Source organism: Xenopus tropicalis, chromosome 7 (genome assembly GCF_000004195.4).
Source record: "Xenopus tropicalis strain Nigerian chromosome 7, UCB_Xtro_10.0, whole genome shotgun sequence".
NCBI classification, from domain to species: Eukaryota; Metazoa; Chordata; class Amphibia; order Anura; family Pipidae; genus Xenopus; species Xenopus tropicalis.
The window spans coordinates 11,780,153-11,792,261 of NC_030683.2; the positions used below are offsets into that span (position 1 = coordinate 11,780,153).

The 12,109-nt window shown below is 37.3% G+C and overlaps 1 protein-coding gene across 1 annotated transcript; it reads right to left on the reverse strand.

Annotated features, from left to right (window-relative positions):
• Positions 1-9,219: 9,219 nt before the first annotated feature.
• Positions 9,220-10,164, reverse strand: LOC116412176 (olfactory receptor 8H1-like). Its single transcript, XM_031905815.1, has one exon. It carries the CDS (start codon positions 10,162-10,164, stop codon positions 9,220-9,222), a length of 945 nt encoding a protein of 314 aa, XP_031761675.1.
• Between the last annotated feature and the right edge of the window lie 1,945 nt (positions 10,165-12,109).

The following is a 12,109-nucleotide window of genomic DNA, read 5'->3' on the forward strand; positions in this document are numbered from 1 at the left end:
TACATGTGTATGATAATCAATACAAAAGAGGGAGAAACCATTCAGTTGCAATCGCATCACTATTCAATCCGCTGCAATTAGTTTAATTTAAGAAAGAAGTCCTTTGTGCAGCAGTCCCCACGCAAACGCACATTTAGCCATGATTCAGTGGTGTAATGTATAATGTGCCAAATATTTTTGCACCTATATTTTATGTACCTGTAACTGATTATAGATGTGTGTTAGACAAAAAATGTATTGATGGATTTTGCCCCAATGGTATTTTCTTTATCTACTTTTTTAAAGATCACATGCTATAGGTTTTTACTTCTGCAAAATAAAATTGGAATTTGAATCTTCATCCTCTGTAGCAGCTGGGGAACTATAGTCTGACTTACCTTGGAGTAAATGGCATCATAAGACAAAATAATGTGCATAGCAATATCTGTATTGTCTGGAAGGTCGATACATAATACAACCATGTATTCCTAAATCTGTCCTAATTCTTTTTTCCCAGAATGTTAACACACACAATGTATCTTTGTATAAATAATGCAAGAGCCTCTTGTATGAACCCAGACTGTACTCCTTACTTACCTAAATTCTAACCTTGTGATGGTCCTCAATAGGAAAGCCAGGTACCTTTCAAGCACACAATCAAATATTTCTTGCCGTTGCTCAGCCTGAGGAGCAGAAGGTTCTTCCATGCAGGGGCACAGAGTCCGTCAGTCTCATTAGGAACCCACTTTATATAAGATGTGAGACACATTTTATTCTTTAGAGAATACAAGATAATTAAATGTTTTCTCTCTATATATATTTATATATTGTGGTGATGGTCCCTTTGGGATCGAAACGTGTTGATGTGATTACCTCTTAACTTATTTCCTTTTAACTCAATTACATTTTAACTTCTTCTTTTTTTGGAACATATTTTTATTGTTTTTTTAGAAGAATAGGCAATAATACAAAACATAAAAAATAAGCTCTGCTGGTTTCAATTATTACAAGGTAGTAATAGTTATTATTACATGCCCTTATCTTTGTTAGTGAAAGAAGCTCCCATACAGTCCAGACCTTTAAGTATGCCAGGATCTTATTGTGATAAAAAGCAATCCTATATTTAAAATTCCTATAGCTTTTGATTCTTTGATAGAGTTCTTCCCATGTTGGGAGGGCTGGTGTTTTCCACTTGAATGCTATAGAGATGCGGACTGCAGTCAATACATGGTTGGCGAGTTTCTGTTGTGATTTAGTAAGTCCGATTATGGGTTTACCCAGTAGAAGCGTGGCCATGTCTTACTGGACTGATTGATGCATAAAATGTGTCGAGAGGTCTTGGATTTTATCCCAGAGAGGTTGTTAAGGAGAGCAGGACCAAAATATATGTGGTACATCTCCTGAAGCTCCACAACACCTCAAGCATACATGTGAAAGTTCAGGGTAAATTTTATTCAGCCTCACTGTCATAAGGTATCAAAACATTAGTATTTTATATAGATTCTTTTTGTTAAGTGCAGGTTACTTTTGTTTTTGCATTTTTCCAGATGTGGCTCCAGTCCTCCATTGACTTTTCTGACCCTATCACCTATTCCCATTTCAGTATATAAGCATGTTTGTATCCTTGTTCAGCAAATGGTCCATTGATTGAAGTATGTATTCTAGTTATTAGACCTTTTTGGAGAGACCCTTATATGCCAAAAATTCAAATTGAGTAGGTGGGTTATCTTTAAAATATCTAGTGAACGGTTCTAGAAAATGCCTTAATTGAAAATATGATATATTGTTATTATTATTAACATTTATTTATAAAGCGTCAACATATTAATAAGTGGGTACAATAAGTTGGTTTCATACATTGGACATACAGAGTAACATATAAAGCAATCAATAACCGATACAAGAGGTGAAGAGAGCCCTGCCAAAAAGAGATTACAATCTACAAGTACCAATGCAATTTGTAGATTGGGATCTTTTGCTTAAGGGTTTAAAAGGGTAAGATAGAGGTTAGAGTAGAATTCAGCAGATCTTTAAATGTAAATAAGGAGGCTCTCTCTCTGGGTAGGATGGGCAAGAGTGTAGCCATAGGTTGGAACAATGGATTGCCTAAGACAGCGGTCAGGGGGGAGTATGGGGAGCTAAACACACCTTCAAAGTGAATGAGGTTGTTTTTAGCATACTGACATTGGGTAGTACATGGGTTTGGTTTTTCCAGAACGCGCATTAGGATGGTATGGGTTAAATTGTGTGTTTTCCATTTTCACCCATGCCGTTTCGGGGGCAAGCATGACCAGGCTAGAATTTGGAGGGTTGGGAGCTCTAGGCCTCCTTGGGTGTTGTACTAAGTTCTCTCTTTTTTTTTTTTTTACTAATCCTATGGTATTTATAACCCCACACATAACCATTGAAAGCAGTTTGCATTTCTTTGAAAATTTCTATGAAATTCTATGGATTGCTATAGGCAAGGTCTCAAGAAGATATAAGAATTTCAGGAGTATATTCATTTTAATAGCGGCTATTTTGCCAAACCAAGATATAGTTAATGTGTCCCATTTACGTAGCTTGGATTTGACTGTTTTCTGAACAGATCTTCATATTTAGGCGTTATTTTTGTTCCTAAATATGAAATCTAATGTTTTCCATTTATATTTATATGTGGTCCGGAAGGTTTGGGTCATCAGGTCGGACATATGTATAGTTAGTGCTTCTGTCTTGGTAATGTTTACTTTTTAACCATATAGTAAGCCATATTTTTCTTTCTATATTTCTTATATTGGCCGCTTATGGCTCTATACTTAAAGCATATAGGAGGGGGAAAAGAGGACACCCCTGTCTTGTCCCATTAGATATTTTTATAGGCGTGTTAGCTTTTCCAGGCAGCTTCAGATAAGTGCTAGGTGTAGAGTAAAGGAACTTAAGTGCTGTCAAATATGGGCCTTGTAGTTTTAAGTATTGTAGTAAAGAAAACATATAGGACCTAAACAGTCAAAGGCCTTCTCTGCGTCTAAGCTTAGTATGATAGCTGGGTGACCTTGGCATTATATCATTTCTATAGTATTTATTACTCATCTGGTGATGAGTTGATCTGAGTTGATCAGCTTTGATAGTAGCGGGGCAAGTCGGTTCACTAGTATTTTAAAAAAAATCTTGAGGTCCAAATTTAGAGAGCAACTGGCCTATAGTTTGCACAACACGTATGGTCCTTACCTTCTTTTGGAAAGAGAGATAAATATGACGTAAGGTCAGAGGAGGGTATGGGTTCCCATTTTAAAAATTGATTATAAAGTTAGGCCAAGTATGGGGAGATAATGTGCTGACATAATTTATAATATTGTTTTTTAATAGTAGTTGTAATTTCCTCTAGTGTTATTTCTTAATTTAATGATTCCAGGTCCCTGTCTTGAAATATAGGCAAATTAGCTTTCTTAAAGAAATCAGGTGGGGCTGAAGTACTATTGTTTTTTATATTGTACAGTTCTGTGAAGTAATGATAAAATTGCTCCGCAATCAAGTCAAGTGTTTGTCACCTTTCTCATACATTTTTTGTCAACTCCAGACAAGTCCTTTCTCAACTTCCCTTAATTGCAGTGTTATCAGCTCTGTTCGGATAGATAATATTTTGTTAAGCAAAGTGTCACAATTATTTTGGTTATATTGGGCTTCAAGGGCCCTTAGTTGGCTTACTAGAATCTGCATTTTTTGTCTCTGGGCCTTTTTTCTTGTCGACGTGATGGCAATAAGGGGAACCTCTTATGGTAGCCTTATGGACTTCCCATAGAGTAGGGAGAGATGATATATGTCTTAATTTATTCTTTTATAGCATTCTCTATTGTTTTATAGGAGTTTTGCTCATACAAGAGGGTCTCATTTAACCTCCAGTGTGATGTTCTCTTTGGGCAGTCCAATAGGTTAAGTGTAAGTGGTCGGACCATGTTATTGGTGCAATATCTGTTGTATACGTAGTTCTAAGGCAGGGTTGAGAAATCAGAAAATAAATCAAGCCATGTGCACTTTATGTACTGTAGAATAGAAGGAACACTGCTTGGCTCTTGGGTGGTCTATACGCCATATATCAAATAAGGAAGCCTTACTGATTAAATGTCGTGCCTCCATAGAAATTATGTGGGAGTTAGTATCCAGGGAGGGGTGTGATCTGTCTTCAAGTTGTGACTAAGGGACATTAAAATCCCCACCAATTATTACAAAGGGTGTATCATAAGTAGTCAATTTATTGAGTACTTTTTTTAAGAATTGAATTTGTCCTTTATTTGGGGCATAAATGTTTACTATCAATAAAGGTTGGCCTGCCAAGGTGCCTTCTAATATAAGGTCCGAAGATGCATAGTAACCTGTAGGATAGTGTTTAGAATACAGTTCACATGAAACAAGCCTGGAAAAGTGGGTCTCCTGAATTAGCGCAACATCTGCTTTTAGGTTTCTAAGTTCTTTGATTGTAAGGTAACATTTTGTAATTGAGTTTAAACCTTTACAGTTCATAGATATAAAGTTTACCATATTTAAAGAGAATTTCTTTCTTCTACTGATTTTGCGCTCTGTAGGAGATCCACTTTAACAGGTACAAGAAAACAAGTTTAGGACAAATCATAACATACATTAATCAGCAGGCATAGTATTTCAAATATAACATATGTAAAAGTAAAGTATGTAATAAAATAATTTGTAAATAGTAATCATTAAATCAAATCAAACTGTGTACTGTAGTCATTTTTTCAAAATTTCCAGTGTAACTGAGGGAGAGTTCAGCAGTTGTTGAACTAGGTGGGAGGTTTCCAGCTCTCCAAGGGGGTTGGTATACTGTACCATGACCGTTAGGTATCAGAATGTGATAGAAGTTAAACCAGGAAAGAGGGAGTTGTCGGCTCCTGCTCTTGCAGGTTAACGTAATTATTTCACAGAAAGGTGATCGATGTTGTTGTTGCATACTTTTTCCAAATTGAGAACTAGTGAGATAATGTCCTGTAGCTGGCTCAAGTGACTTGAGTTGGGGATCCAGACAATCTGGATGGGCTCAGGGCCAGCTTTTGAGGTACCCTATGCCACTGTGGATTTATCCTTGTTCTAAGTAGAGATTGCTTGGATGGGCTGCTTTGCTTTGGGCCAGTGAGGCCAAGTGCTTGTAGTAGTTTTTGGCATCTGTCCAAGCTATGCAGGGTGTAACTTTGACCACAGTGTTGGACTATATGTCTGAAAGGATAGCCCTATCAATAGGCAATTGTATTGTCTCTCAAATGTTTTGTCAAAGGTCTGAATTCTCTCCTCTTAGCTAAGGTGACTGGGGAAAGATCAGCAAATATTTGGATCTTATGATTTAAGTATTCCAGCGAGGTTGTCATTCTGTTAGAACAGTTTCTTTTTGCATGTAATAGTGAAAACAGACCACAATATCTCTAGGGGTTTGGTTGGAGGTGGTTTTGGTCCCAGTGAGCGGTGTGCTCTATCAAACTCCCATTTATCAGATGATAGTTCTAGGCAGATTTTGGTAAAGTCCCTTCAAGTATTGAGGGATTTCTGTTTCCCCCACTTCTTCCAGGACCCCTGTAATGTGCAAATTTTGTCTTTGGGACCTATTTTCATGTCCTCACAGATGTTTTTAAGTTGGTCTCCTAGCTCTCTAAGCTAGGAGAGGTCTCCAAGCTCTCTCTTGAATATCTTTAATTGCTGTGGCTACTGCATCAGACTCCGCTTTGGAGAGTGTGGCTGTGAGACCTTCCTTAAGTAAGGAGAACTGATAGGCCAGTGTTGGATATATGTATGTTGGATGTATCAGTGTTTATATAGGAGACACACCCCTCAGGTAACTGACCTGTTCATGTTGTGTCACTGGAACACCCTCGCTGTAAAGAGAAGCTGGAGAGTGTGTGGGAGAGTGTAGGTCTGGTAGCGTTTGAGGCTACACTGCTGCGCCATCTTGGCTATCCATGTGCCTTTTTCCTGGTGTCTTATGTAGGAACAGGGACATCATGGTGTGTTGCTCTCTGGGCTTCTGTTTACCCATCATTTGATCACTGATGCCTTCCGCTACTCTTTCTCCTGATCTGGTGAAGTAGCACTAATTAAAGGTAGTGTTCTGGAGGTTTTGTCCTGCTAGATGGAGCTCCTGAGTTTTGCGTGCTCACACCATCCTGGCTGGCCATGCCCCCCTCTTTCAACTTCTTCATCCACTATATATCTGTGAGCTCTTTCTTTTTGGATGTAGATAGATAAACTAGATAAGCCAGATAAGCCAGATAAGCTAGATAAGCTAGATAAGCCAGATAAGTCAGATAAATCAGATAAATTAGATAAGATAGATAAGCTAGAGAGTGGGAATTCACTCACATGAGTGGCCACATTAGTTTTCAAATCTCACTTCCTACTTCCTGCTTCCTTACCAGAGAGCTCCCCTCCACTTTACTACTAACCCTTTTTTGGATTTTACATTATTTTCCTGAACATACGTCCAGCTAGATTCTGACTCTGCTTTCTGTTCCTCCTTTATTAGTCTGTTAAAATTAAAAATGTTATTATCTTCTCAAGTGAAAGAAGTCTGTAGCATTCGGCAACTAAATCCTCTAATATCTTACATCCGTGACACCTCTATCTCACTTTGTATTGAGAACTATCCTGCTCTTGGCTTAGTTTTAGCAACCAATACTCATCTAAAATAAAAAAAATAAACATTTCTGCCTCAATTTATTTAGAGAAGATTGAAATTCTCTATTTTTCAGTGTATAAATAAGAGGATTTAGCACAGGGCCCAGGGCAATGTACAGCAGTGATGTCTCTTTTTAGGGAATAACTTTTTGGGGGTCTCACATACAAGCAAAATGCTGTCCCATAAAGGGTTATCACACAGGCCAGGTGAGAAGCACAGGTAGAAAAGGCTTTTTGTCTCCCCTCTGAGGATTGTATTTTCAGGATAGCAGAGATGATAAATATGTATGAGGTCAGAATAAGGAGGAAGGCATTGAAATAAAATATTATACGTATCTGCTTAAACAGACCTCTATCAGGATTCAGACTCTGGTGATGCAATTTTTTTAGTGCATCCTCCTAATTCCTTTTAGTCGTAAGACTCCTTTAGGCTTCTCTTCTCAAGCAGTACAGGTTAAACTGCAAAAACACCTTACAGCATTTCAGTACCATATTCGAGTTAAATGGAAATATTATATAAACTGAAAAACATGGCAAAAGGCTACCGTACCAAACTGATGGGCACTTATATTGTGATATCATAGCATTCTTCAATATATAATATATAGCATCTATCATCTTTTTTCCAAATGTGTTGGGAAAGGGGAAAAAACAACTTAAGGCCCATTTATTAACATTTGGATTTTTGTGGTTTTATAGACTTTTGAAACCAGAACTAAACTCATTTCCACAAATGGCACTCATTCATCATAAGATCTGAACTAAAGAAGCATGTGACAATAACTTGGAAACCACAACTTTTTCAAATTTTCATAGAAAAGCCAGCATCTAAATAAATCCCACAATGCAAAGAAAGATTTTTCAGTTGTAAAAGAGACATCTGGCATTGACTTCTACATGATCTTCACAGGTTTTTAGATGGTGTATTTTTGCTTTTGGATTTGCTGCAGCTTTGTTTCATAATGAATCCCAAAAAAATATTTTTTGTCCACCACAATATCATATTTTGACGTCAAAGAACCCCCTACAATGTATAAAAACCTTATTATACATTTCCACAGATTTTTGGATAATCAGGTTTTTTTTATTGATCTTTGGTTTACTATACAATTTTTTAAGCCTTTCTTTCTTCCCCTTAATACGTCTGTTTATTCTTAATGCTTCTTCTCTTCAAATGTGGTAGCAATCTATTACATTTTGTAATTAAACATTCAATCAGTTAATAATCAGCACCAGAATGCACGCCAATGTTTGAGAAACCGACAAGTCAGGGGACCGGAACACCTAGAAGTAGGAGCACACCGGTCTCCCGGAACTTGTAACAACAACATAACGATCATGTGCCATGGCCATCAGGAGAAAGTATTCACTGGCAACCAGGGAGGAAAAAAAAATAAATAAGAGTTAAACACCCCAATTAGAAAATGTTAGTTTATTGGGTGAAAAGAATATGTAGCAAATTCTGTAAAATATTTGTGGTGGAATAATCCAAAACATACTCTGATGCTCTCTGGATTTTTTTTTTTTTAAAAATCCCAAAACTTTCATTTTATTATATCTTTTTTGCGTGGTCACGGCAAAATAGGCGCGGGCGACAAAAAAATTGTGCGACAGATGCATTTCAGAAATTTTTCGCAGTTTCACAAATTTTCTGTCCGTTTTGTAAATTTTATGGCGAATCGAAACGGGACAGATTCGCTCATCACTAAACATCACCTTTAGTTCATGAGGCCATTTTACTATTTTATAAGTCTTCCTTCCAGTGTAAAAAATAGACTATAATATAAAAAAAAATCAAATATGTAAATATATATTTCTTATAAATTAACAGCCCTAATCTGTATTTCAGAAATTATATATTTTTTATATACTATTGAAAATTGCTGTATGGTAACCCAACTGATCCTGTTAGTTAATGTTGCAGACATGGGTAAAGAGATGCCCGATCCTGTCTATAAGAACAGTGTATCCGAGTAACTCCCCCAACAGCATCCTAAAAAGTACAAGGAAGGAACAATGCAGGGAAAAGTCTGAGGAGTAGCTGAGAAACAAGATGGTTTGCAGAAGTTTTACTCCTTTCATCAGTTGAGCTTTAGTTACATTTGTGCTGGTTTTATTTGTCTTTTTTTTGGCTAAAAATGGCAACTGCATAAGAGATTACACTACTTTACATTTATATTCCAATTTAATAACTAATTTATACAGATCCTTAGTTGTTATACCTGCACAGTAATGCATGAACACTATGGAAACTTTCTGCTTCCTTTAGAGCCACAAATACTTCTTGACAAATTGGACATCTGACTAGTGATGAGCGAATCTGTCCCATTTTGCTTCGACCATAAAATTTGCGAAACGGCAAAAAAATTGCGAAGCACATTTGTCGCTCAATTTTTTTGTCTCCCACATCTATTTTTTGACGCCCACACTTTTTTGTTGACGCGACCATGCCCAATTTTGACGTGCGACAAAAAGCATTCTACGGGACAAATTTCTCTGCGCGAATTTTAGGAACAGATTTAGCAAGGGATGTATTTTTTTTCCTGTGATTCATATTTTTTGTGCTAAAAATCTGATTTTTAACATTTATTTAAAATTAAAAGGTAGACATCTCTGCTTTGTTTTATTTAGGGAAGATTGAAATTCTCTGTTTTTCAGTGTGTAAATAAGAGGATTTAGCACAGGGCCCTGGGCAATGTACAGCAGGGAAAAATATTTGTCGTTTTTTAGGGAATAACTTTTTTGGGGTCTCATATACAAGCAAAATACTGTCCCATAAAGGGTTATCACACAGGTCAGGTGAGAAGCACAGGTAGAAAAGGCTTTTTGTCTCCCCTCTGAGGATTGTATTTTCAGGATAGCAGAGATGATAAATATGTATGAGATCAGAGTAAGGAGGAAGGAATTGACAGTCAGCAATGTCCCTTCAATGTAAATTAAAAGTTCCGCACTAAAAGTGCTGCTGCAGGAAAGTTTTAGCAATGGTGAGACATCACAGAAAAAATGGTTAATAAGATGGGAAGCACAATATGATAGTTTAGATAAAAGGACAACAAGGCCAACTGGTTCAGCAAACCCAACAGTGAATGCTGCAGTTATAAGCCCAGCACAGTGTTTCCTGCTCATTCGGGCAATGTAATGAAGGGGATCACAGATGGCAACATAACGATCATATGCCATGGCCGTCAGGAGAAAGTATTCACTGGCACCAAAGAACACAAATAGATATATTTGAGTCATACACCCCAAGAATGAAATGTTATTTTGTTGAGTGAGAAGAATATGTAGCAAATTAGGTAAAACAGTTGTAGTGGAAGAAATGTCTATGAGTGAAAGGTTCAGCAAGAATATGTACATGGGGGTGTGTAAGTGAGGATTGCATGAAATGACTAAGAATATGATGAGATTTCCCAGCAGAATGATGAGATAGATTCCAAGGAATAGCACAAAAAGAGAGATTTGAAGCTCAGGAGTATCAGAGAACCCTTGGATGATGAATCCTGAAACATTTCCTTTAGTTTCTGAGGCCATCCTACAAGTCTTCCTACCTGTGTATGAAAGTAGACTATAGTAAAAAATATATATGTAAGTATATAATTTTATAAATTAATAGCCCAAATCTGTCATCTGTATTCCAGAAATAACATTTTGAAAATTGATGGTAACCTAACTGATCCTGTTAGTTTCAGACATGGGTAAATACTGCTACTGTTTCCGTGCTCAGATCTTCAGGACAGAAGCCCTTACCTCTCTATTAGAAATAATAGATCAGAGAAGTGTATTTGAGTAGCTCCCCAAACAGCACCTAAAAAAAATAAGAAAGGCACAATGCAGGAAAGAGTGTGTGTATATATTCCGTTTTATAAGTTATTTTTAACAGAATAGTCAATACAAGTTTAGCTTTTACTTTTAGGGATTGGTAATCAAGGCACGACCTCTTATAAACCCACACTGCCCCCCATTACTTACCTACACTCTAACCTTGCAGAAGGTTCTTCCATGCAGGGGCACAGAGTCTGCCGGTCTCTTTAGGAACCCAGTTTATATAACCAGTGAGACTAAGAGTATTCTTCAGAGAATACACAATGATAAGCTCATTTTCTATAAATATATACATAGTGCGCAATAAAAACGATAATCTTTTAAATGAGCTGTCCTTCTAATAAATACCTCTCTAGGGAAAATGCTCTTAAAAAAAAGATATTTCTATAAACTTGACAGTTTATCAAGGCATTTATGATGCGATTTGCCTGAAATCAAATGGCAGAAATTAAATATGTCAAAGGACTGTGATCAACCATTACATTGGCCCAGTTTTTGAGTGGCCTTATTTCTTTTAGTGTTTATTGTTACTGCTTGGGAGTCTCTCTCACTCTTGACTTTGATCCCTTAATTTCTTCAGCTGATTGAAAGTTCTGGTATTGACTGGGGGCTCAGGCCAGCTCTCGTTAATTTATGTCAATGTGTACAAACCTGACATTCTCATTAGACTGGAACAGACTACCTGCACTTCTTGCATTCACTGCCACACTGTTTAACTGTGCTATTAATGGACCAATCACATGTTATATGCCTCCCATTAGCATGTGTGGTAGACCATTTGTCAACAGAAGGTTACATGGTTAGTATCAACCTCACCGTTCAATATTCACCTCCTTTGTCTTTCCTGTATTTTGTTGTGTTACATACTGGAATATATATATATTTTTTTTCATTTGTATTTTTGTCATTTCATCTACATAACATACAAAGGTGCATACTATTTCATAATATTTTTGTATCTTTTTTTTAATTTTTAGGTACAACAACCCTAATTACACAAAAATGAAAATATGAATGAAATTGCTCACTCAATATTTGGTAGAATCATCTATGGCTGCTTTTAAAGCCTTGACTTTTTTGTGGTAAGTACATACCATCTTTGCACACTGTTAGAGTGATTTTGGCCAGTTCTTAAAAGCAGATTTTCTTCTGCGTCCCTCCATGTCAGTACACATGGGTAGCATCGCCCCTCCCACACAGGAGGTAGGACCTATAACAAAGCCAATTAAAAGGAATCCTGCCCTATAAGACCACCTGACTTCCTCCTCACCACTGTTATTTTTTGTCCTACCGGACAGGTAGGTAGAATCTCCCTCCTCACTTTTTTTTTTTTTTTTTTCATCTTAGATCAGTGGAAGGGCTTACCAGGCTAGGTGCTGTTCCTGGAAAAGTAACTTGCTCTTCTCGGTGAACATTGGCAGAATGCGACAGCCCTCTTCCCTTTCTTGTTAAGTCAGGGTAAGGCTTTTGTGGGGTGTCTGGTAGTTCTCCCTATAGTTGTACTTATGGGCGCTACCCCCCCTGGTTCTGGTAGGTCGCTGAGGGTGACATGTGGGTGATCCTGAGATTGCTCGTGTCACTAGGGATTCAGGGGCTTTTTTCTGGCAGTGTGTCTGTCAGTTTCCTGCTTTCCAAGATGGCGTCGATGTAATCT

Bases quoted from the DNA above. Each gene is read 5' to 3' on its own strand.
- LOC116412176 (XM_031905815.1), bottom strand. From the start codon at position 10,164: ATGGCCTCAGAAACTAAAGGAAATGTTTCAGGATTCATCATCCAAGGG.